Genomic DNA, 27,001 nt, shown 5'->3' with positions numbered 1-27,001 from the left:
TTCTGAACACACATTGTTACTATCTAACACATTATTCACTACGTTCACAGTTGAGTCAAAAACGATATGTTTGTAGATTGGATTATAGAGGACCTCAATAAAATTAACTCATCAACTCTCGACTCAATATATTATATAATTCATAAGAGAAAAATCTATTTTGGATTTGCCGACTGTTCAGAATATGCAGCTGTCCATAATATGGTGCTTGCACGGTAGCTGTGTTGCTTAAGCTGCAAGAAATGGCGAAAACAACAACACAGTTACCCAAAGTTTCGCTCGAACCAGTGTCTTCTTGAATGCCACCTCATCCGGGCACGTCTAGTAAAAATTCTCAAATCTCATGGTTGAGTGATTTCACGCGCGATTCTTGACTCGTCAAACTCACCGCCGAAAAAAATCATGCATGAGTTGAATCGTGATTTTACTCATTGCTTCATTTCTCGGGGTTTCTTATTATTCTCATCAAATTTTTTAGGATTATATGATAGAACAAAAGCAAATCTAGCGTAAAACAGCATTGAATGCCGTTCAATTTGACTTTGTTTTGTTTTACAAGCGAATGAGATTTCGGCTTTTGACTCGTGAGAGTGAGATTTTGCATGAAAATCAGGCACGTGAGAAAATGATTCAGAATCGCGCACGAGTTTGCTCACGCAGAATCGGTTCACAAGTGTGCTTTGAGTGTGATTTTACCAACACTGCAGATGGATTATGTCCTGTCCTATCCAAGGCCTAGTTTAGAAGTTTCATCGCTATTGAGCGACCAGCTAGTGGCCTTAAGATATAAGTTTTAATTCAAATAATTTAGTTCTAGTATGCCTTAATACCTGAGTTCCCTGTCCAAGAGTGATGGGTTTGACGATGGCTTATCAAGCGTCGTCATATAGTGAAAATGTGTTTAAATAATTTCAATTTTAGTCTTTTATAATTATAGATTAGCTAAATTAAATATAGTAACGAAAATTAGTGAAATAGTAAATGGAATAGTATTTGAAAGTAACTAGGTTTTGAATTAAAGCATTTCTTTACAAAATTAAACTAAAATAGAATCTCAATAATTATACCATTGCATTATTGACTTTAATTTAAACGCTTGATTTGTCATGCCTCCAGCATACGCTTAATTGCTGTCGCATGATCTAACAACAGTTGATTACGCGCAGTGCTGGGGGGACCGACAGGGCTTATTACCAGTCTATACTAACCCTCTAACTACTAACAAGACTGGGAAGCCAACGATCACTCATTGCACTTTTGATAGTAGTATTAGTAGTAGTAGTTAGTAGTAGTAGTAAGAGTAGTAGTAATAGTAATAGTAGCAGCATTTTATTAACAAGTGGATTCGTACTATTCTTTTTCACTTCTTCGAAATTATTTTTATAGCAACTATAAACTCAGGAGTGGATAGCATAACGACATTGATTGCAGCAGGGTCCAACATTATTATGTAATGCAAGAGTGCATATGGGATGTCTCTGCATTACTTATATCTTCTAATTAAGACAGGGCAGGGTGATAAGAAAATCGCATTAGTGAATGAACAATTTAGAATCTAAATTTTAGATGTTGAATGCTGTTCGCTCAAGAAGTTCACTGGTGCAGGTAGAAAAAAAACTTTTGAATCTCTCTATTTCTTAGCATAGTAACAAGAAACTATATTTAAAACTGAATATAAATTATGCTCTCTATGATGCTCAACAATGCTATAAACAGAATACTAAAATTTCCGGGCCGCCATTTTGTGGAGTTTGGCGGCCCACTGTCTTCTTGTCATTTCAGGTTCATTTTCTACAACGCGTGGCTACAAAGAGTGAACAGTACCATCGTCTAGGGGGCATTTTGGAGCTAAATTCGGTGAGTCTGTTCCATTATATTTACGCTGTCATTATTTTAAATTCACCATGGATAGTTGCGGCCTTTTTTACATGCATATTGTTATGCATCTGTTTGTGCACATTTGTTGTTACCCATCTTTCGTGTATTTACTCAACAAGCACTGTAAAGTTCGTCACTTCGAGTGTCGGCCTAAATTCTTAGTATTCATTTCATTAAAACTACTATTGTTGTACAGTCCACATATTTGATGTTGCCACTATGGGAGAGCACGTTGAGCACCGGTTTGTCCACATCTGCTAGAGCTTTTGGCTGGGGGTGGGTCTGGTTTGCAGGTTTAGCGGGGGCCTACCACAATTTGGGAGTGTGAGGGGGGGGGGGATCTCTGCATTGAACTCACTACTCATCAATTCCGTGGGGTATCTAGAAGACAATTGACGATAAGATTGGAAAAAAGCTTGCAGTTGGGAACTAGACTAAAATAGTGGCCGATAGAAAACAACGCGCTAGACAGCATTATTATTCATTTTTTTTTAATATTTACCCATAGGCTTTTCGCCGGTTGGCCGTATAGTATTTAGCCGTGTAGGAAGATACGGATTAGTTGGTGTACAGATGACAGGGTTCTCACGGGAAGTGCTTCAAGCGAGGCTTACATAACAACTGACAATAAAGAAACCTATTTTCCTTGACTTTCTACGCAATGGACATCTGATCGAACACACGTGTTTTCGTTAATCTCCTAGGCATTATTAAGACATGACGTATGTGCATGACGGAACAACTAGCAGGACACAGTTCCAGACGTCTCTTTTTAATAACGATATTCAGCATATTTCCAATAAAACTACACTTCAATAAAGCAAAGACTAAAGCTGCTATGATAGAACAGATCAGAATGACTTAATTGACTTATTGACTACATATTGGAGATCTACTTCGAATAACTGACAAATTGACAACAACCTAACTAAATACATGGACCATACTACAAAAAAAAAAAACAATTGACAAAAAGAAAAAAAAAAGGGGAAACTTTTATTAAAACTATTTTTGTTCAACGCAGGCCAAAACAGTGTCGACTTGGGCCACGATATGCCTACGTACTTCTGTGTGTTGAAACAAAAATAGAGGCTCATAGAAGCAAACGTAGGGAAAGGGTGCGGTGTTAGAACATAAGCACAGTGTGCTACCGCCGTAATCACTATGAAAAAAAAAAAAAAAAAAAAAAAAAAAAAAAAAAAAAAAAAAAAAAAGTATGCCTTAATACCTGAGTTGGACATGTGTCCTGTTATACTTACTGAAGACAATCCCAGATGAACATTTTTTGAGGATTTCACCAGAAACAACTCTGTCGGAATTTTATTCAAACATCAGATCAAAACTACATATATGAACGACATCTGTAGCGCTTCTATTTAGACATGTTTCATCGAGCCGAAATAGCTCAGTTGGGAGAGCGTTAGACTGAAGATCTAAAGGTCCCCGGTTCAATCCCGGGTTTCGGCAGACTATACTTTTTATATAATTCCATTAACATACCCTTTAGTAGTATTTTATGCTTTTATGTTTTAATAGGAATCGACCGGATGCAGAGAAAACAACAAACCTTAATTTGCTAATAGGTATATTTATTCCAAGCGTATGTTTAAAACAACGATTGGATCTGTTCATTAGTAGTACTTTGAGGATCAACTTCGATCAGCCCCACTTTGAAATCGTTCAGTATAGTTCTTCTCCTGATCACCAGATGATCCGATAATTGCTTCAAATCCAACCCATTCAAAGTCGGTCTACGATTCTTAATGATGTCGCTCACGGCTTTTCTCAACAGCAAATCTACTTTATGGAGGGTTGACTGTTCTACTGGTTCTCTTTCGACGTCCTGTTCTATGGGATGTTCAGGATTGTTGGCGCATTCCGCGATCTTTTCTTTAATTTCCATAATTTCTTCAAGTTTGTAATTCACTGTCAGCTTGACTGTATTTCTTTCCCACTTGTAAAACTGCTCATTTGGTTTTTCGAGTTTAATGCACATTCGGGATACGATTTCCTGTGGAATTGGATTTGATCGTGTTGCGTTTCTAGTTTGAGCCTCTTCTAATGAAACATCTAGATGCACCTGTAAAAATCCCGCTCGATACTTCCGAGCTAGAGCGACGATTTCGTAGCGCATACTTCGATAGTACATGTTGTCGTCGAGGAAAATGCCGAAAATCTTGCCAGTTGGCTGAAGGTCTAGATCTATTTGGATGTTTTCATTGAAATTTTTAGCTAAATCTTCGTTTGCTTCTTCAAACATTATTTGATTTCGTAACTTGATTCCTTCGGCAAGTCTTCCTAATATCTTCAAAAAATGCCTACGTTTCTCTTTCATTTGACCGGTTTCCAAATCTAAATTATCTCCTATCCTTAGGAACTTATCGAAACAAACGTGGATTACTTTTATTATGGAGCATTTTTCTTTGAAGCTTTCGCAAAACGTAGTTTTTCCTGCACCTGGAAGTCCTATCATTACAACGAAACAAACTTTATTCGTTGTTACTGTGGTAGGTTCCATCTTCATTTATTAACAACTTAACTGGATAACTAGGATTAAAAACTGAACCACTTCCCCAATTTGTTCCAAACTACAACAACCCACTACTCAAACACTAGAATCGACCTAACTCTAAATACCGAATCGCAATCCCTAATTCGATACGGTTTCCACTTTCCCACTGTCCACCGGACCAGCCGATTCGGTTCCACTGACAGATACAGACGTCGCACCTGCTTCGGTCGTCGTCGTCGCCGTCGCCGCCACCACCGTTTCCTGTTGCTTTTGCGCTTCCTCCAGTTTCGCTTGTTGGGCCTCAAATTCGACCATTCTCCGCTGGTTGATGTCGCCCTGCACTCCCACGTAAACCTGCATCAACCGTTGGTTCACGCTGGAAAACTTGCCCACACAGTTGTCCGTGCAGCGGATCTCGTCCGCGCTCAGATCCCGCCCAAACAGGTTGTCCACGCAGGATTTGAAGCACAGTTCCGTCACTTGGTTGTACAGGGTGAGGAAGTCTTTTAGCTGAGGAGTGGAGAAAGGGGAATAGAAAGAGAAATTATTACCTGGTTTGATGGGGCCGTTTAGCCAGTGAACTCTCTCACATTTCTTAGCTCAAAGTCCATTATTTTTGGGGATTTTCACTAAAAATTAAGATTAAAATGGTTCGAATACGCGAGTTACTCAACACATTCGGCACGGTGAACGGGTTTGTTTACAATCTGCAGCGCATCAGATGCTTTTGACAGTTCTCGAACGCACGTGCTGGTAGTGTGGATGGTGCTACCGGGCTACCGGTGGCACCGCGCGATTTGTGCTATTGTGCTCACAGTTAAGGCTGGTATGCAGTAAAGTAGTTTTTTTTATTTTTATTTTTTTTTTTAATAGGTTTATTTCATGTTCATATAAAATCTATTACATATCACTTGTACATTGCTGTTAGTAGTTCTTATTCTAACATACATTCAAAAGATTTCCAAAGTTTTTTTTTTTTTTAAACATGCCGATTGTTCCACCGAATTTCTTGTATTGACTATTTGAAACAAAACAAGTCCCGTAACGTGGGTAGATCACCTTATATTGGTGCGTTACGGCCACGGGGACGGCAACCTATTTTTTCCTTATGGAGTTTGACAGGTTGGATTGTGCCTCCTTACGTGGAGCATAAATTTATGCTCCAGCCAAAATATTCACCAACACAGTCGTGAAATTTAAATGTTTACCTTTTTACTAGGGATATCGGTGCAAAACGCTTACATCACATTAGATCTCATAAAAGTTTTGATCATGAAAAAGCGGCATTAATTGATAACTTTCAATTTCAGAGTGTCGATGTTTAGGTAAAGTTCCTACAGAAAGTGGGAATCGCTTGTGAAAATACACATTACACCTCTTTTCGCAAACTTTGTTCGCAAAAGTGCGTTTTTCTTTATTTTCTCCCGCTGCTGTATTGAGTGAATGTTGGTATTAGTGAGCACTGGTTGCGCATGATAAGCGGCAACAAAATCACATCACCGTAGCAGCCCCGTGGTTACGGCGTAAGATCTACCATAACAAATTTTGATCTTGTATTTTCTCAGCTTTGTTAATTTAAATGCAGAAAAAATCCAAGATCACTATTTGCTCTACTTTTTTTTTACATATTATGTTTTTCATTGTTAATAAACCATCTCTTTCAGAAGGATTCAGGTAATTTGTAATTATGTTACTGTTGTGAGCCTATCATTATTTAAAAATCTATAATTTTACTTTTTATTTCAGATTTGGAATCGAACACCCAACAAGGAATTAGGAAAGGAACCAGGCATCAACCAAAAATATTGCGTGCACCTGAACGTTGACCAAACGTTTCCTTTGAACTTTACCCTTCCACTAACATCCAAATTCCCGTGACGCCTAGGCCTGAAAGAATGTAGAGGTCTCTATGTACTTTCATAGGTGTCCAACTAATCTTCCTTTCCCATCCCTCAGCTGTCGCAAGGACGTGGCCAGGACAGCACTCGACCGTTGGAGGATTACGTCAATCTTGTCTAAGAGTCAGATATTAGTCCCAAATCTTTGTGCTTTGATAACGGACAAGAAAGATGCAACCCTCATAACAGCGATCCAGGGCTGTACCACCTACGAATTTGTGCGACTTGCTAAATGCTAAGGGTTCATTCACAAATGTCATAACGCTAAAATTTGTCGTTTTCAACACCCACCCACCCCTTCGTAACACTGTTTATATGGGGAAAATTTTATTTTGTTCGAGCTGTAACACCATGAAGGACTCCCACCCACCCCATCCAGCGTTATGACATTTGTGAACAAGCCCTAATGCTAATGCTAATTGACTTTTTGAAACAAAACAAGCTTTTGGATGTCGTGTTACTCAAACACCATGCGATTGCATGGCATGCAAGCCATAAACCCGCACATTGCTGTTCGTCTGAAACATCTATATTACATTGGAGTAAATCGTCTAACTGGTCAAACACAATTTTCAATCGATCCCTCATGACTGTTTTGGTCCAATTAATTATGTCTGCGTTTTGGAACAACTGCGTAATCTATGCTCGTTGTTATCCGTACAAGAACAGATTTCACAATGGTCATTGACAAGGTTACCAATTCGGTATGCTACTAGTTTTTCCTTGTTCGGAATTATTAACATTAACATTAATCATTAACAAAACGATAGAGCAAGTCTTTGTCGAACGATGGTAAGAAGTTTAAGCTTAGGTTCCGCCAAATAGTGTTCCATTCAATTTAAGGAAAACGATCCTCGATGCCAGTCGGTATGTGTTTCTCGCTCAAAAAAATGTAATAGAGTTGTCGCGTACTTGTGAGATTTGTGTTTCCTTTTACCGAATCCGCCTCTCGTAACCAATCACCTCCATTTTTTGTAAGCAGGCTTGGCTTAGAAAAAGCAAGCAAATATCTTTCGTGTTCATTATTACCGCCATTTTTGTCATAAAGTAGATTCCGAATAAATAAGGCTTTACATTTCGTTTCCGGATCAATCAGCTTTAATCCTCCCTTGTCGTAGTCAAGATACATCTGATCCCTGGCGACTCTGAAGATATCTCTGCTCCACAAAAATTTCCCGGTTATGCATTTTATTTGAGCGATGTGTTTGTTTCTCGGTGGAATTATCTGAGCGATGTAATGCATTTTTGATAGCACAAATGTGTTCAGGAGCCAAATTTTCTTCAATAGATTTAAATTTCTCGTTTGGTTGAGTTTTATACTGAACTTCATATCATTAATGATCTTCTCGTAGTTCTCATCAATCATTTTAGCCCATGTTCGGTGAATAGTTACCCCCAAAATTTTGATTTTTTCCTGTTCTCTTAATATTTGTGGTCCACCAGGTGCATTTTTCAAGCGCAGAAAACACGACTTCGTCAAATTCATCCGTATGTTTGCACACAACGAATATGAGAGTATGATTTTCATTACTAAATCAAACTCCTGTTGATTTTTGATGAATATTGTTACATCATCTGCAAACGCTATTACCTTCAGGAACTTTCCGTAGACAAGGACACCTGAGCTACTCATATGTATGACCCTGATTAGCGGTTTGATGTAAAGCGTAAACAGGATCATGCTGAGAGGGCAACCTTGCCGCACTGATGATTTGATTGGGAATTCCGGTGTCAAAAATCCTTTATATAAAACACGAGATGAAACCTTGGCGTACAGATTTTTTATGCATGATATTATTTGTTCATGGAAGACAAACTTGTTTAATATTTTCCACAAATAATCGTGATTGACATTATCGAATGCCTTTTCAAGGTATATGTTTATTAAAAAACCGTTGAACCTTTTATTTTCCATAGATCTGGTTAGGATACGACGTACATCTTTTAGATTGTCGGTACAGCTTAGGTCAAGCAAACCTGCGGTTTGTCCAGGACCCAATAAGTTACTTAGAACATTGGATATTCTGTTTGCCAATAACTTAGTGAACAGCTTGTAATCGGCATTAAGCATGCTGATTGGCCTGTGATTTCCTAACAAAGATGGGTCTCCTGATTTTGGGATCAATGTTATGATGCCCTCGCAAAACTCTTTTGGTGGTTGAACGGTTCCCGTTAAATAGTTATTGAACATCAGTACCAGATCGTTTTCGACGATTTCAATTTTTTTAAAGTAAAACTCGTATGTAATACCGTCCGGGCCAGGTGATTTCTTCTTCGAACAGGCTTTTAAATTCGATAAAATTTCATCCTTCGTGATTGGCCTAATCATAAACCTTGCTTCTTCCTCCGTAACAGCGTTCGAAAGAAAATCGTTCTTGAGAAAATCGTTCACAAATGCTTTCACCATGAATTAGATCTGGATTGATTTTCCAGTATCCTCTTCCGAAAAAGTTCATTTCCTGTTTCTCCATCGAGATTTTCAATACCACTGCTCTATGATCAGAAAATGGAACAGCGATCGTTTTTGAACTGACGAGTCTATCAACTAAATCTTTTGGGCCATAGAACCGGTCCAAGCGAGATGTAACATCTCCTCGGTAAAATGTTGGTTCACACAATCCTTTTTCTAGAACAACATCTTTAAGCTGAAGCTGTTGCACTACCTCTTTCAAAGCAAATGACAAATTTTTTACTACTCCGTTCGAGTCAGAGTGTTCAGTATACAGTTAAAATCGCCTCCTAGTACTGAGTAGGAGCAATCAGATTTTGTTAAATGAATCGGCAGATGATTCAGAAACAAATCCTCACGCTGTTTCTTTTTGTTGGTTCCGGAATACGCGTAGATGTTGACAAAGTTAATTCCATTGATAACGACAGACATAGTTCTTGATGAGGGATCGAAAATTGGATGTTTAAAATCAATGTTTCTACGCAGCAGAATGGCAGTTCCCATTCTGTCTGCGTTGACATTAACTAATGCTGTATAGTTTGGAACGAATGAAAAGTTTTCATATGTTAGTTCTTGTAAGAACGCAACATCGACATCCTGGTTTAGTCAGAAATCTTTGATCAATGACTTATGAACTAGACTGTTAGTACTATTCAGATTGATTGAAACAATTTTGCATGAAAAATTCATAGTTTCCGCTGATCTCACTTTTTCAACTTCGCTTGTTTTGAACGTGACCGCCTACCTTGCATGTTAACCAGATCTTTCGCCGCTGGAACGGCAAACTGGCTCATTTTTCCACCTTCCGAGTCAGATGTTGAAGAACTCCCCCCTTCACCCGAATGTGATCGTTTCGTTATCTTTGCTTCCTTACTTTTGGTCTTTACCTAAATCCACTCAGCGCTTTTGCACGAGGAATGAGGTTCCGCTTCTGCACCTACCTGTTCGGCCTCCACCGGTTGTCCCGGGGGTAGACTTTCATTATCTTTATCACCCAACTCTATCCTTTGTTCTGGTGCATTGATAGCCGAATCAGTTTCAGCCACACCTCCGACTGCTCCAGCCTCCTCTGATGATTCTGCAATGATGTCCTTCTCTGCTACTGATCCCGTCATGTTTAGGTCTCCCAGCTCGGTTAGCCTCGGTTGTGGACCGAGAATCACGCTGCCAGCATATGACAGCTTTCCACCGCTCCGCTTTGGGCAGTTTGCCTTGACGTGGTCAGTTGCGCCACACACAAAGCACTTGTCAGACATTCCTTCATAAAACACCCTAGCTTGGAAGTGCTGAACGTAAATTTGAGCCGGAATCTCCGACGCCATCTCAATGTGAACCCCTCTTACTCCATTGAGGATCGGAAAGCCAGTATCCACTCCATATCGCTCCCTCACCATGTGCTGTATTTTGCCGTATTTCGCCATTGTTGTCGCCACGTCTACTTCAACGGGAAGGCCGAATATGCGAACATATTTGAAATCCCCCCGCGCTGGTGCAAACGTTACTGTCGCTGTTTGTCCGTTGTCATATTGAAAAGTGTCTGAAGCTGGACACTTCAGAAGCTCAGTCCTCATCATGTCCTCACTTCGAAACATGACGAACACCGACAATTCCCTTGGCTCTCGAAACATGGCGTTGAGCATTTCACACGTCCAGTTTCGCTTCCGGAAGAAAGCAAAAATCTCTCCGATGGCATTTTTGTCTTAGTCCCGAAGACAACCTTCAGGCCAGTGCTGAAAAATTCATTTCGTCATATCTAAATTCAATCAACTATAGTTCATTTTAGAAGCTGAACCTGAGAATATGGTATTTGGAAAACTTGTGCGGCTAGACCAGTTCTGCAAGAAAGTCACGGAAAAACCGCTAGTTTTCGAATATTTAAGGTAAATGTCACGGACTTCCTTCGAAAAATGCCAATGATATTCACGGTGAATATCATTTGGCATTTTTCAAATGTAGTCCGTGACATTTACCTTAAATACTCGAAAAATAGCGGTTTTTCCGTGACTTTCTTGCAGAACTGGTCTAGCCGCAAAAGTTTTTCATATACCATATTCTCAGGTTCAGCTTCTAAAATGAGCTGTAGGTGGTTGAATTTAAATATGACGAAATGAAATTTTTGTAATTACGTTGTTTATTAGCCTGCTTTTCACTCGCGGTAGCAACGATAAAACGGCCTACTTTTCTGCACTAAAACAAAAGTGCCGAAAAGTACTACTTTTCGGCACTCTTAAGAGTGCTGAAAAGTAGCACTTTTCGGCACTTTTGCTAGCACATACATTTTGCTCACTATCGCGTTTTCCGTATATTCAGTTGCTGCTCCTACGTCCAAATAGTAGCTCAAATCCAAATCAGGTCTATTCACGTTCCGATTAGGACCGCCGATCACGTGAAGGAGCAGCAGCTGAAGCTTCTTTTGCTCCTTCTCGTGTTGCTGATTGACGACGATGACGACGACGGCGGCGGGAGCTTGAAAATTTGTGACACTTTCTACACCATAGCCTACCTGATAAAACAAAAACTGCGCCGGTGCGCATGCATGCTTCCACGTGGTTCCTCCTGAGTTCATGTATGTGTAGCAAGATAGAGTGTCCAGAACGGGTATTTTTCGTAATTACAAAAAATGTTGTATGCAACTCGTTGCAAAACTCGATTTTTTCAGCACTCGTCGTATTTATCCAACTCGGCAAGCCTCGTTGGATAAACGTACAACTCGTGCTGAAAAAATCATCATTTTGCAACTTGTTGCATAAATAACTATTTCAACACTGCTTCAGGCAACTTGCGTGCACTTTTCGGTTTTCCATTTTTTTTGGCACTGTTCCGGGTCCGTATATTGTTTGCTAGACAATAGCAACGCAACAAAAAGAACTACTTGTTTCAAACTCTTTTCACTTGTAGATTCACTCGCCGCACTTTCAAATACGTCCGACTCTGTCGAAAGCTGAACATGAACTGAGTTTATTAGTTAACATTATTATGAAAAATATTGTTAACAAAAATATTAATTTGTATTTTCGTCAAACTATTCATCACTATAATGTTATTGTTATATTCAAAACACAGACATGCAGACGCAACCCCCAATAGAAAAATATGATACAGCGGCCGTTCGTTCGTTGCAACGCTTTTTAGCAATTAAAAAGCAATCAAGTGTCAAATTCGTGCTGTAAGTGTATTTCGATGCATTTTAGTGTCAAAGTAACGTTGCAATTAGCGAATGGCATTCGTTCGTTGCAAAATGTTTACTTAACGACCGCTGTACAACGTGCTAACAACCCTTTCGGGTTATCATCTCGATAGGTTTTCAACACTCCCTGGCCAAGTTCGCAGGGGTTGACGGTATTAAAGTGAAGGAGTTTCATTTTGATTATTGTAATGTAGTGTTCCTTAGTAAAACATATCACCTTTTTAACACTTTAATGCGCCTCCAACGGTTCATCACGAACCGGCTGCTGCAGATGGAGTATGGCTGATCATATGCATCAGACATGCTCGATAAACATGGAGGATCCGCCAGGGCTCATTAGAGTCTATTCCCAAGCAATAGTTCCAAGTCGGTTGGATTTAAGAAGGTTTTGATGATCGTAACAAATCCTAATAAAAGTATTGTAGGATTTGTGACAGGTTTTGGAACCTTTTACAGTCAGCTGACTTCAAAATGTTGTTTGGGCTATATTTCCCACATTTCTCGGTTGATTTTGATTAGTAATTTATTAATGTCATAGTCGCTTTTTCGAATTTTTAGAATGTTAGTTGGTCATATTTTCTTTAAATAAAGCAATTAAAATCGACCGATGAGTTAATGGGAAGGAGATTTGCAGCACTTAATTGTGCTGATAGATTCGAAGCTAACGTGCGAACACATAAACGCATTGTTGACGTCAATGCGTTCGACGTGACATTTTGGACAAAAACTGACTGCTTTTTATCAACTGATACTGAACAACGTTACTTGTGTATGACTAGATGGACATTTCTAGGCTACGCTTGAGAAAATGACATAGTTTATCTATGTAGGACCGATAGGACAATTGTAACGAATGTAATTGTTACATAGTTTTTTATATTTAATATTAATAAAGAAATTACACACAAGTTTTTAATATGTTCGTTCAAGTTTGTAGCTGCATACCAGCCTTCACTATGTTGCTTGTATGCTAGCTTGTATGTTCACGGAGAGAAATCAAGCTAGATTGAAATAACCAAAATTTTAGTTGACGTTCAAAGTCTGATTTTGTTTGTTCCAAGGTTCACAAATAATTGTTTCTAGATTGAGCTTTCGTTTCAAATAAATTATTTTTTTAAGTGCTTTTTACCTAAACGATTTGGTTCTTACAAAGTAGTTCTTGCTTTGATTCAAACCAAGATAACTCATTCGTTTTTACCAAAAATTAGGTTGATGAAAAAAGTTCTTCGTTGACAAAAACAATCTGAAACTTTGGTTGAAATAAACCAATACTTTCGGAGGAAGTAACCTAAAAATTTGGTTGGGTGAATTCCAATCTAAGAAACTGTTCGAAGCAAACTAAATGATTAGTTTGTTCACACCACCGTTTGCTGGGGACGCGTCAGTCGAGCTCTCGCTTCTGGATTATTGTTGTCATCATGAAAGTTTGACTGGCGGAGAAAACAGGCAGACAGAAACATTAAGGTAAGTTCTTTTTATTATTCCGTACAAAGTTTTGTTTCAATCATGTTTCGATGACCATTAACGCTGCCTTGTTTATTTTTTAGCAACAGTGAATTTCGGGAAAAATAAAGAACTGAAATTAAGAAAACTGAACTAAATGAAGAAAATCATGTTGGACTGAAGCCATCCCGATTCCAGTAGCAGTCCCGTAGCTCTTTCTCGCTAACGAAGAAGGGGACGCTGTACATTTTCAATAAGGTTTGTATACTGAGGGCTTCAATGTTAATGATTCTAAAAGTGACGTTTTTTTAGGAATACCTAAAAATCTGGATAAACCCGAAGATATGAGCCCGAGGATGTTTGACTACATGACAGTGGCATTGCTCAAGAACCTAGCCCAAAACTTGAACGAGGATGGACCAGAAACAATGACAATGTACTCTGCGAGATTTGTGGGCAATTTTGTATGTCAATATGATAAGAAATTAAATCAATCGTGAAAACGATGAATTGGTGTTTTCAATTGAATTCAATGGGAAACAGAAAGGGAGCGAAATGGGAGGAACGGGAGTAGAACAACCATGACATTAGTTATTTCAAGCAAATAATTGGCTGTATGGAAACTATGAATTGGTGGTCTCAAACTAACATTTTGGTTTACAAACAATCAACATTGTTGGTTATTTATGCAGCTGTCAAACAAAATAACCAAAATTTTGTTTCTTACAAGCAATTCGTGGTTGAATTTATCTGCTGTCTGAAAAATCGAGTTGCCTATTTTTTGAGTTTATTTTAACTAATGCACATTATTGAAGCAACGTAATGTATTGTTTGTGCAAAATTCAATGTGGAATCCTGGTTAAAATAAATTAAAGATTGGCTGTTTCTACTATTTATTTTTCTCCGTGTTGATTTTATCGTTTTAGCCGGTGGTGAGCTCTGTGTGTCATTATTAGAACCAGTCTGAGTTGAATTAATCGGGTTGCATATTCAAGGGCGCATAATCGATAATCCAGCAGCGATGCTCGATTAGCTGCTCGATTGATTTGAAAATTCCTGACCGGATACCATTTTCACCGGATACCTTTTCCAACCAATCAGAATTCAGAGAAATCAATAGAAGAAAAACCGGAAACCAACTTTCAGCCAATCAAAATTCAAAAGACGAAAACAATAGCAGTGGGTCGACTTTGGGGCTTTGATTTATACTCAAAACGAAATTGGAGTTACTCTTGTGGAAACCGTTGGCGAGTGAAGATCAGTTTAGATCAATTTTAAAGGTGTTTAAGCCAAAGTTACTCGCGGGTGATAGCATTTTTGAACGGTGAAGTACGTATAACTACATAGTGTTTGCAAAATAAGTTGTGACTAATTGTAATACTTTCCCTGACTACGTATAGCAATTTCGTTTTCGGTTTGTGGTTCATTTAAGTAAAAAAGAGTGTCGAGCAAAAATCGGTTGGATATACGGTAAGCTATTTTTTTATTTGAAAATGTGCGAGTGCTTGGGCATTACAATAGTTACGTTGAACAGGTGCCAAATCCCATTCAACGTGGGTGTTTGGGCAGGAATCCGAGTCCGTACCGTCAGGACACTCGGTCGTCGCTAGGTGGCAAGCAGCCTATCCACACCCATTCCGATTTCGGGGCCTATATAGTCCCGTCGAATCCGCTGTGCGGCCACGCTAGACACGACGATTGGAACCAGGACCGAACAACGAGTGCGTCGACGCCCTGTGTGACCTTCCTACGGTGGAACCATATGCCAGCTGGCCCTCAAGTAAGCCCGTTAGATTTTGCACTCATGAGCTCGAAGAAAATCCCTGTAAATATTGTAAATAGCACAAAGTAAAAGTTAGTTCGTAGTCCTTTAAAGTTTTTGTTTTACACTCTTTCGCCTATTAAATCCTTGAATTAGAATTGAATTTGCATTTTTTTTACTTCGTAGTTTGGGAATAGTTTTAGAATTAGTTTTGGGGTTCGTTTCTTGATTTCTTTCGTTATACTTTCACTAGTGACCGTGCGTCTCCATAAAGTGCTCGAATTTCGTTAGAAAAGGTAAGAGTAAATTTAAGTGGTTTTTGCTATTGGTATAAGTGAATTTATTTGAGTCTTAAGGTAAGAAGTTGGGTCTCCGGTATTGTAATTGTTCTTTGAGTTAGAGATTGATTGGTGAAGTGAACTGTGGAGTTTGGGAAATCCTACCTGCCCTGACATAGGAGTCTTTTGGCCGGACTCAAACCGTACCAGTGGCCCTTCGCAAGAAGGTGGCGCTTAAGTCACTGAGTACCAGTAACCGAACCCGTAGTTTTCCTTGCTTTTTGGACCTCGAACTAAGGAGAAGGTTACACAATTGAACGAATTTGAATATTTTTCATAGTATTTGTAGGGAGATGAATACATAATAGTTGCAAGCAATCTTTATTATTTGTTTTTTTTTTTTTTAATTTTATTGCAATCAACTGATTGGCGTATTTTTGTTTATCTCTTAGCTGGTATTATGACACCAACAGAAATTCAGTTACATGTTTCTGTGGGTTTTGGACCGATGACAATTTAAGGACACAAGAGATGAACACAGAGAAGTAGAAAACGATTAGCGAAATCAGGAAATCAATTTGGCACAGGATCGACTATATTTTAGCATACGGGGTTCGATTGATTCGATGAAAAAAAACAAACATACTACAACTGACTTAAGGAGGAGAAATACATATTGAACGGAACCATACCACAAAATCAAACAAGAATACAAACACAAACCGTGTGACCATAACACTACATAGGCAAATCCTGACTGACTGACCAATTGAAAACTTTCCAACCTTCTACCGTAACTTTCTGAGTCAGTAGGCAACAGTGTCTTAATGGATATCATTTTCCGCGTACGGCTGGCAAACTGCTTCTGAAAGATTACGTACTCTTTTCTATCCTCGGGTCTAGTGTAGAGGTTTCAACTCTATTCAGAGTGCAGCTAGAAACCTAGCAAAAAAAAAAAAAAAGATAGGTTTTCAACACTGTTAGCTATGTAAATTTCTTGATTTTGCTTTGGCTGACCAAACCATGTGGGAAATCACACTGTTGAAAATGCTTTGACATCCATGTGCACAACACAACATGTGCTCGATGAACAAATTGAGTTTTGAATTATGAAAAGAAATCCACGTACTCCGGTGAGACTCGAACTCACGACTCCCAATTCGCTAGACGGGCGCTTCTATTCCTTCAAGCTACGGAGTCACTCGACTGTTAGCTATCATGATGCAGCATAAGCCCTCATGATTTTAGACTATGCGCAATTCTGGGACAGCCTATTCTTGATGGTATTTCTGCAGAAATATCCCTTGTTTCTTCTAGATTTCTTCCAATTATTCCTACTAAGTTTTCTTTAGAAATGATATCTCCACGAGTTCCTGATAGGAACCCTGATCCAGAAATGCCTTCTGTGGTGCATCCAGTCATTTCTATTGCGATTCAACCTGTTATATCTGTTTGCATTCCTCCCGGGAATCTAGCTGAAAAAGCTCCAGGAATTTCTTCCTGGAACTTTTTGATTTGATTTCTTCAGGAATTTGCCCTTAACTTTTTCCAGAAGCTTCCATGGTTTTCCTGGGGTTTTCTTCTAGGATTCCTGAGGGAATTCCTCAAGACTTTATTTCTAGAGACTTATCCAGGAATTCCCCCGGCGATTTTTCCGAAAATATCTGATAGGATTTCTCCAGGCATTTCTCTTAGGATTTCTCAAAGAATTTATGCTGGGATTCCTTCAGGAATTCCTGCTTGGATTCTTCCAGAAATTTCTGCTGGGATTCCTACAAAACTTCCAAAAACACCTTCGGATCCTTTATTAGGGGGTTTTCCAGGAATTCCTCCGCATGTTCTTTTAGGAATTCCTAAGGAGCTTACCCCCGGAATTCCTGCGGGGATTTTGCTGGGAACACACTGGCGAGGGTTCTCCGGGAATTCTAGCAATTTTTTTTCAGAAATTCCACTAGGGATTTATCTAAAGGATTGCTTTAATGATTCCTTCAGGATTTCATCTTGTGATTTCTTCGGGAATAAGTCAAGGGTTGACAGAACGTTATAGGGTTTTTTTTTATTTTTTGGCAAATGAACATTCCTTCTCAGAGCATAGACCTGTCACACAGCATACAATTATGCGAAAACAAAGGGTAGCAGGCGTGATTCCAGAAGGGATGTAATACATTCCTGGTGAGATCATTACATGAATCTCGGAGTCCCTGAAAGAATTCTAGATGAAATCCCTAAAGGAAATCCGGGAAGAATCAATGAAGAAATCTTGAGAATAATCTCTGGAGGAATCCCTATCAGATGCCTGGTTAAATCTCCGAAGGAACTCCCAAATGAATTTCGAGAGGACTGAAAGAATATCGGAAGGAATCCCGGGAGAAATCCCTAAAGAATTCCGAAAGAAATCAATGAAGCAATCCCGGGAAAAATCCTTAAAGGAATCAAGGAATCCTATAGGAAAAATCCTTGAAAGAACCCTGAATGAACGTTGGGAGAAATCTTCAAAGGAACCCGGTGGAAAAATCAATTAAAAGAAATTCCGGAAGAAATTCCTAAAGGAATCACAGGTGAAACTTCAGGTGAAAGCCAAAAGGAATTCCTGATGCAATCTTGGGAATAATCCAAGGAAGAATCCCTGAAGCATTTTTCTTCCGAAATCAAATCCCTGGAGAAATCCCCGATGGAATGCCAGAAAATATCCCTGAAGAAATCGCGCGAGGAATTCTAAATGCAATTCCCGAAAGAATTCCTGGAGAAATCATTGGCAGAATTCTGGAGGAATCCTTAAAAGAACCCAAGGAGAAATTCCGAGAGAAAACGCGGTAGGGATCCCGAGAAGAACCCCGGTGAAAATGCCGGAAGAAATCCACAAAAGAGTTCTGGGAAAAGTCAAGAGAGAGACAAATGTCTGAAAAAATCCTGGGGATAAACCCCTAAAAGCAATCTCGTGAGAAAATAACATAGGAATCCTAGAAGAAATCTCTGAAGCAATCCTTAAAAAAATGAAACACCAGGAGGAACGTCTTAAATGGATCTTATAAGAGATACCTGCTAGAATGCTGGAAGGAGTTATGGAAGAAATCGATAAAGGAATCCCGGGAGAAATTTCTATAGAAATCCTCGGAAGATTCCTTGAAAGAATCAATTAATGAAACTTGAGAGGAATTCCTAAAGGGAACCTAAGGAAACCAACGAAGAAATCTCAGGAGGTATCAATGAAGAAATCCTGGGAGAAATTCTTGAAAAAATCCCGGGAGAAAAACTAGGAAGAACTAAAGCCTGTATCCGCAATAATCGGGACACAGAAGTATGGCAGTAACTCTGTACTGAATCAATAAAAATTGATCAAAAATTAACTGAGAACTCTTCGATGTATGTTTATTATCTGTGCAAAATTTCATTAAAATCGATGCATTACTTTTAACTGTAGATGACAAACAAACAGACGTGGTTTTTAAGATTTTGTACAATCATCACCAATTTTCATTCGCATACTAGATGGTTCTTTTCCGCTACAACTCAAAGTTCTGTAAGGATAATTATGAAATTTCGTGAGCAGTTATGATACTTATAGAGACACTTTCTTGCAAAATTTCATCAACTTTTATCGATTGGATTGAAAGACACTGGCGTTGATAGGGGTGAGTGTTAGTGAAAATGTTTCATGTTTTTCATGTGCGATGTTTGCCCATTCATAACTTTTGAATGTCTCTGCCAATTTTCATGAAATTTTCACAGAAGGTAGATGATTATGTGTATATTATTCCTGCAAAATTTGGCGATTATTGGTGTAGTACTTTCAACAATACAATCGAAACAATAAGGGATGCTCACTAATTGTTGTCTGAGGGGCTAAAATCACGGTTAGCCCCAATATATGTTTCGGCTATAAAATTGTTGATAGTGCAACGATTTTTTTGAAATTTCGCCTATGCAAGGGATGTATATTGAGAGCTTTGTGTTCAAAATTTCAGCCATTTCTTTTGTCAAATTCAAAAGTTACAGCGCTGACAAGCTAAACCAGGGGCTGTACAAAATTCAATTGCTCGCGTTCTACTGTTTCATTGCTACAACAAAAGGTACTTCACCGATTCAATTGAAATTTTGCAGGTGAAATAAACACTTCTTGAGATATTATCAGGCAAAATTTGAGCAATTTTAATGTATATATTGCAGAGTTGCAGCCATATTTATGTGTCCCGATTATTGCGGATACAGGCTTTAATGCACAAGGAGGGTTAAAGGAATCCTGTGATAAATCAATGAAGGTGTTGCAGGAGAAATCTCGGGAGGACTAGCTGTAGGAATATCGGAAGGTACCCGGGAGCAATTCTTGGAGGAATTCTTAGATAAAACCTTGAAGGGATTTCAGAAGGAATCCCTGCAAGAAGCGGGAGGAGTCCCTTTGGGAATACCGGGAGGCACTCCTGAAAGCGCGCTGGGAGGAATTCTTGAAGGAATTCTTGGATGCTTCTTGAAGGGATTTAGGAGAAATCCTGAGACAGAAATTCTTGGAATGAATCAAGATATGAAACGTGGTAGGAATGCTCTGAGAATTCCATGGGGAATTATCGGGCAGAATTGCTGAATATCTTTATATAAAATAATGTATTATGGTTTTGGTTGAAATCCGAAGTGATTTGGGGTGTGAAAATTGAGTTTTAGCCACTTCTATGTGTGTCGGGTGAGTGCATATTGTAGCTATTGTACGATGCGCAATGCCAACAATCGGTTCAAATTTACTTCACAACTGTAACTTCGCATGTCGCGTGAGTCGCGGCTTCTATTTGGTGCTGCGACGATAATACGATTTTCTTACAATATAATACACATTTGTCTTAGCTCCACGGAAGGATGGAGCAACGCTATGCATATTGAAGGCGCTGGGGTCAAGTAATAGGCCTTTTCAGTTGACAGGTCCGTGTATGCCACTGTTTACAACTGCCGAACAAAGGCGCAAACGCCAAACTGTCATTTTCATAGAAGAACTGTCAAAGACCCGAAAAATCAGCTGATTTAAGACGTCAAATGAAAAGGCCCATATAGATCAAGTTTTATGACTGCACTGAATACATAGATTGTTACAGTTACACCATCCAACAGTAATTCTTACAGCAATCCCTGGGAAAGTATCTGGAGGATTCTAATCTTAGGAAAAATCCTAGCAGGAATAATTGAAGGAATCACTGGAGTAAAATATCAAAGAATTCCGAGAGAAATCTAAAAGAATCCTGAAAAATAAAATCCTTGTAATCCCTGAAAGAATCGCAAGAGGAGTTCCTGAGATGATCTTGAAGAAATTCTGGGAAGAATCCGAGAGAAGGAATCTCTGAAGAAATAAGGAAGGAATCCAGAGAAGAATGAATCCATGAGAGGGTTCCTGAAGAAATCATTGTAATAATGCCGGAGTCTTGGAAAGAATTCTAGATGAAATCCCTAAAGGAAATCCGTGAAGAATCAATGAACGATTCGTGGGAGAAATCTCAGAAGGCATCCCTGAAAGAACCTAGGAGAAATCTTCGAATAAATCCCTGGAAAAATCTAGGAAGGAATCCCAAAAGGAATCCAATAAGGAATCTCTGAAGGAATCCCGAAAGGATTCATGGAGAAATCATTTATACAATTTCGAAGGATTCCCCGAAAGAATGTTGGAAGAAATCCATAAAGAAAATCCGGAAAGAATCACTGAAGGAATCGTGGAATAAATCTGAAGGAATTCCTGACAGATGCATGGACAAATCTCCGAAAGAATTCCCAAATGAATCTCGAAAGGACTCAAAGAATACCTGGGGAAAATTCGTAAAGGAATCCTTGAAAGAACCCTGAATGAACGTTGAAAGAAATCTGCAAGCAAACCTGGGGAAAAATCCATGAAGAAATCTTGGGAAGAATCAATGAAGGAATCCCGGAAGGTATCTTTTAGGGAAGCCCGGGATAAATCCATTAAGGAATCGTAATAAAAACCCAGAAAAAGTGTGGAGAACTCCCTGATGCAGAATAATCCCATGGAAGAGTCCCAGAATGAATCTCGGAAAACCCCTAGAGGAATCCCGTGAGAAATCCATGGAAGCCGGAAAATATCCATGAAGGAATCAATAGGTGAATCAATGAACCGCACGAGGAATTCCAAATGAAATTCACAAAAGAATTCCTAAAGAATTGACCGAGGGGAAAATCAATACCGAAACAACTGAATCGAAAAGGCGTTAGAAAATATGTGATTTGGCCTAATGCGTTGAAATATTTGCAACAAAATGCACCAAGAGAGAGTTGTCTAAAGAAATGCTGGGATGAATCCCAGAAATTAACTGAAGGAATCCTTTAAAAAACACCCGGAGGGACACCCTAAATTATGTTTGAATTACGGAATTATTATACCGCAGTTGGATACCCGGCAGTTACCAAACAAGACTTTCACAGGAATTTCGCTTGACTGCTGACGAATCTATGCGGGGTTGGACACCTCTCCATAATAATCCTCCCAACCGCGAGGGATTGTACACTACCTAATCTCCAATAAATTAATCTCGGAAGGAATGCCTGATAGAATGCCGGACGGAGTACTGGAAGAAATAAATAAAGGATATCGAAACGAATCTCCGGAGAAATCTCTAAAGCAATCCCATAAAGATTCCTTGGAAGAATCAATCAAAATCAATTTGAGAGGAATCCAAAACGAAAACTTGGAGAAACCAATGAAGAAATCTGGGGAGGTATTAATGAAGGCATCCTGGGAGGAATCCTTGAAGAAATCCAGGGAAAATACCTAGAAACCTGGGAAAAGGATCAATGGAGAAATCCTTGAAAAAATAAAAATCCAAAAGGGCATTCCGGATAAAATTTTCCGAATGAATAGCGGGTGGAATCCATAGATGAATCTTTGAAGGTATTCCACGAAGAATCTCTGAAAAATTCAGGAGGAAGTCATCTGGAAATATCGGTAGGAAGTAGGAACTTCTAAAGGTATCCCAGGAGGAATCCTTAGTTGGATGTTTAGCCGTTATGTGTCAGACAAACTTTTTGCTTTTTTCTACTCCGTGCTTTTTAAATGGGTAGTCGGGTACCCTGTCGGCCACATAAGGGTTTAAAGGATTTTAGGAAGAATTTTAAAAGAAATACCGGAAGGAATTCAAGCCTGGGACAAGTGCCTACAGGATTCTAGGGAGGAATCAAACGGGGAAATCTGATGGGAATCCTCTGCTTTGACCTTTGTCAAGCATTAACATGTAAACGATATAAATTCGATATTTCCAAGGGTTAACACTTCAAGGTAAATATACTACACGTTCATGAACGTTCAGTGAACAACCACCCGAGCAAAGTCTAACAACAAAATGATAGCAAATCGAAAACACGATTTGTAATCAGCAGCAAATTGATATCATATTTTGATATATGATTGACTTGATTAATTTCGATTTCAAATTTTGATATCGTTTTGCTGTCATTTAAAATAATTGCAAATGTTTAAGTTTTTAAGTCATTTCAAAACTTCTAGGCGACCTTGTATAAAGCATCTAATGATATACCATCAGTGCAATCAGCGTATTGCATTTAGGTTTCCATATTATTCGAAAAAACTCTAAATTTAACGATTTTTCCATTTTTTCGCACTGATAGCAAAAACAGTAATCAATTTGCCATCACTGATAGCAGGAATTGTTTTCAACTTGCTGTCACAGAAACATTTTTCTGCTCTCATTTTTGATGTTTTAACCGTTAAAACGACCAAAACGACATCAACTTGAGTAATCATAATTTGCAATATCACAACATCAAAATAAGTTTTCGATTTGCTGTCAGACTTTGCTCGGGCAGTCAGCCAGTCAGCCAGTCAGGCTAACGAAACGTTCATAAATGTTCATTTTGATTATAATTCGGTATCGCTCCAGTACACTCAGGCAAATAATCGTAATGGATACATGAAATCGCAAATGAAAGTTAGCCATAATTTAAAAGTAAGATTTTCATATGCACTCATTGTTAAAACAGTCAGTCAAACAGTTTTGTATTGTAATCAGTTAACAAAAAACCAGTTTGCCGAAACCCGGGATTGAACCGGGGACCTTTAGATCTTCAGTCTAACGCTCTCCCAACTGAGCTATTTCGGCACCACAAGTGAGGGGAAGCTCACCTTTGCTGATAAAGCCGACTCGTCGAAGCTAAGAATGCAAAATGTGAAACGGTGTGGCTTATCCTTATCACTATTCGCGTCTATATAAACTGCAGCATTGCAGCTCATCAGCGAGATCGCCAGCAGAACGAAAAAATAAACAGAAACAAAAAAAAACGATCCCCTTCAATTCCCCACATGCAACAAAGTCAGTCAATCTTGATCCTACCCAATTGACCATGTCCATTCAGGGAAGCGTGAATATCTTGATTGCTTTTTATGTTTGCTGTTTTGCTCGCTGTTTTTTTTGTCGCTCGCTTGATTATGATGGAACTATCCCACTACCAGGGCTCGCGATAGCCATATCTCATCGCGGTTGGTTGGTTGGTTAGCTGGTCATAATATGAATGAGTAATGATGGTCCGATTAACGGCTTCCTCATCGCACCACAACAGAGGCGCATGTTGCTCGCTTGCTTGCTTCGAGAGCAGCGAGATCCATTGAGAATCAATCAAATTAAAATATCTTCACCAGTCGTTATGGGCTGTTGAGAGTAGTGTTTGCTTTACGAGCTAGATCGAGTGGAAGCAGCGTTTTTTTATACATTCTGAACCTGAAGTTGTTTTTGACTGAAACCATGTGTACCGATGTCGGCCAATAAACAGCATTACGAGCATCACCGTTCTCTTATAAATACACATACGCACAGCTTGAGTCGACATCGAAAGTTGTTTTTTTATTCCCTCGCACACTGTGCGGTGGTAATGATATGGATGGTGGCCCTTTAAATTTACGTTATGTACGAAACGAATTCAAGGTCCAATTTTTTTGTTGTTCTCCGCTTCGCCTTATATCGTTCGGTCGGGTTGCCAGTAACCGTTCCTCCACACACCATCGGGGATATCTTGTGCACGGTTTGGGGTATACAGAAATAAAGTGCTACAGAAAATTGTTCACACAGATTTTTTTTTTGTCAAACATATGCATTCAAAAAAAAATATATTATGTCAAACAAACGAAAACTTGCAGCTAGACAAAAGCATTTGCCTGAAATTTGTAAGACCGGTAAGACCCAAATGAAATAAAAAGAGCCCAGCCAGATACAGGCCGTACCTCGATAGTACGTACACCAAAATTTAGTTAATTTTTAATCTACAAAAATGAGTTCGAATCATTAGACGTATAGCAGAGACTCCGCTACTATGAATTTGTGTTATGCAGACTCCTATAACACGGATTTTCAGTAAATTAAACAGTTTTAAAATGTAGCGAAATGAAAGGCTTGAACGAATACGTTTGATGTAATGATTGCAGTATTCTTCACTTTACAGAGATATTTTCTGCCAGTCATAATATCTGGCATCATCGTTCTGGCGTTACATCCCAACTGAGGAGGACTGCTTCTCAGGCTTAGTGGTCTATATAAGCACTTGTACAGTTATTAACTAAATGCTTCCTTTACCAATAGAACGTTGTAATAAAATAAAAAGGCACATTATGGTTCTATTTTATGTGATAATAAAAAAACTAAATTTCTCGGAGACTTAAGTTGCTCTCCAAAACATGAATTAAACCCATCAAGTTACTTATCCAAAACATTGATTTCAGTTCACTTACTTGTTTTTTTTTTTTTCGTTTTCCAACAATTAACTTTTTTGCGATGCGTATAAAATATTTGACTGTTTTCCATGAGTTCGGAAATTTAAACAACTTTGAGTACCGTAGGGCACTGCAAGCCGCGGTTGCTAAGGAAAATGTTCTTAGTTTTTGACGTTACGTGGCTTTGTTGTTTACGTAAGCTCCGATCCGTAAGCTCTTAATGAAATTATTCCGGAAGTTTATTTAGGATTCCTTCAGAAGTTTCCTCTGGGGTTTTCCCAGGAGTTTTTTTTTCTGAGAGGTTCCGCCTGGGGTTCCGTCAAAAGCTCTTGCCAGGATTGTTTCAGAAAGTTCCCCGAGATTCTTTCAGAGATTCCGGGATTTCTGTAGTAATTAATATCGAGATTCCTTCAGCATTACTCCTTTTAGGATTACCTTAGTAATTTTTCCTGAAACTCTTCCAGATATTTCTTCCGTGGTTTCTCCACAAACTTATTCCAGAATTCCTTTAGGAGGTAGCTATAACTAAGTTGCTTTTTTCTGTGTTTATTCAAGAAAATCCTACAGAAACTATATGAGGCATTCCAAAAACAAAATACTCCAACAAATTCATAATAAACTCCAGGAGGATTTCCATTACAAACATTTGGAAGAATTCCAGAAGGGTCTGTAGGAATTCCTGACGGAGCTCTTGGTAGAAACCAAAAAAGAGTTCCTGGATGATTCCTGGAAAAAGTTCTCGAAGAAATCCTGGAATCAGTTTCTGAAAGAATTCCTAGAAGAAGCTCTAGGAGGAATCCCGGAAGAAGTTCCTGAAATGTAATTCCTGATTTCTCGAAGAAATCCTGGAATCAGTTTCTGAAAGAATTCCTAGAAGAAGCTCTAAGAGGAATTCCGGAAGAAGTTCCTGAAATGTAATTCCTGACAGTCACCAAGAAGAAATCCCCGGAGGAATCCCGGAAGGAATTTCCGAAAGAATCCTGGACAAATCCCAGAAAGATTACCTGGTGAAATTATTGTAGGAATCCCAGAAGAAATACTTGAATCAGAAGTAGCTCCCGAAAAAAAAAACCAGAAGAAGTTCCTGGAGGGATCTCGGAGAAGCTTTTAAAGGAATACTGAATGAAGTTTTTGTCAGGGATCTTGTAGGATTTCTGGAAGGGTTTCAGAAGGTATTCCTGAAGAATTTCCAGAAGATACTCCGGGAAGAATCTCGTATGAAATTCCAGGAATAAATCCTTACGGATTGTTGCAAGGAGTTTTTGAAGGAATCTCGGTAAGAATTTCTGATACAATTTCCGAAAGAACTCTCAGAGAAATTCTGGGTGAAGTTGCTAGAATTTCCAGGAATATCATCTGGAAGCCCAAAACATAAATCCAGAGACATCATAAAAGAAACTATTCGAGAATCTCGGATGAAATTCCTGGAGGATTCCGGAGACTTCTTGAGAAAATCTGGAAGAAATCTCTTGAAGTCCGAACGTAAACAAAAAGATCACAAAACATCAAAAACTTAGAAAAGAATTCGTTAGCAACCGCGGCTTGTATTGGTCAGGCCACCTTTTTCGGCCGCGGGCCACTGGTGAAACTCCATACCAGCCGATGGGCCAGAAATAAAAATTCGATAATACATTTTTTATCATTTCTAAGCATTGCTAGATAATAGAAAATAAATTTCATAATTTTTGAGATGACAATGACAAGTTTTTTTTCAGTTTAATGTTTCTAATGAAATTGTAAAGCTGTTTTTAAAATTCTTGCGAAATATTGGAGCTCGGAACAGTATTTAGGAAGTTTCAATGACATGTTCTATGTTGTACCAAACAAGCTTGAAAAAATGTGATTCAATTTTTCATGTTTTTTTTTCCAAAAAGAGAATTTTCACAAACAC

The 27,001-nt window shown here is 38.8% G+C and overlaps 1 protein-coding gene, 1 long non-coding RNA gene and 2 other non-coding genes across 4 annotated transcripts; 2 read left to right on the top strand and 2 right to left on the bottom strand.

The window, feature by feature from the left end:
* Positions 1 to 3,272: 3,272 nt before the first annotated feature.
* Positions 3,273 to 3,345, top strand: Trnaf-gaa (transfer RNA phenylalanine (anticodon GAA)). Its single transcript has one exon. It is a non-coding gene; the product is annotated as a tRNA-Phe (tRNA).
* Positions 3,346 to 3,446: 101 nt separating this feature from the next.
* On the bottom strand, positions 3,447 to 5,130 carry LOC109415737 (mitochondrial import inner membrane translocase subunit Tim10B). The gene is made up of 2 exons (XM_019689665.3): positions 4,981 to 5,130; positions 3,447 to 4,900 (listed from the first exon to the last, which is right to left on the bottom strand). Exons 1-2 carry the CDS (start codon positions 4,999 to 5,001, stop codon positions 4,529 to 4,531), a joined length of 393 nt encoding a protein of 130 aa, XP_019545210.2. The 5' UTR covers positions 5,002 to 5,130; the 3' UTR covers positions 3,447 to 4,528.
* A 7,790-nt stretch (positions 5,131 to 12,920) lies between these two features.
* On the top strand, positions 12,921 to 13,873 carry LOC109422644 (uncharacterized). Its single transcript, XR_002133059.3, has 3 exons — positions 12,921 to 13,388; positions 13,472 to 13,625; positions 13,680 to 13,873. It is a non-coding gene; the product is annotated as an uncharacterized LOC109422644 (long non-coding RNA).
* A 9,563-nt stretch (positions 13,874 to 23,436) lies between these two features.
* Trnaf-gaa (transfer RNA phenylalanine (anticodon GAA)) lies at positions 23,437 to 23,509 on the bottom strand. Its single transcript has one exon. It is a non-coding gene; the product is annotated as a tRNA-Phe (tRNA).
* Positions 23,510 to 27,001: the final 3,492 nt, after the last annotated feature.

The sequence above is a fragment of the Aedes albopictus genome, chromosome 2 (genome assembly GCF_035046485.1).
Source record: "Aedes albopictus strain Foshan chromosome 2, AalbF5, whole genome shotgun sequence".
NCBI classification, from domain to species: Eukaryota; Metazoa; Arthropoda; class Insecta; order Diptera; family Culicidae; genus Aedes; species Aedes albopictus.
This window is presented reverse-complemented; position numbering and strand designations above follow the sequence as displayed.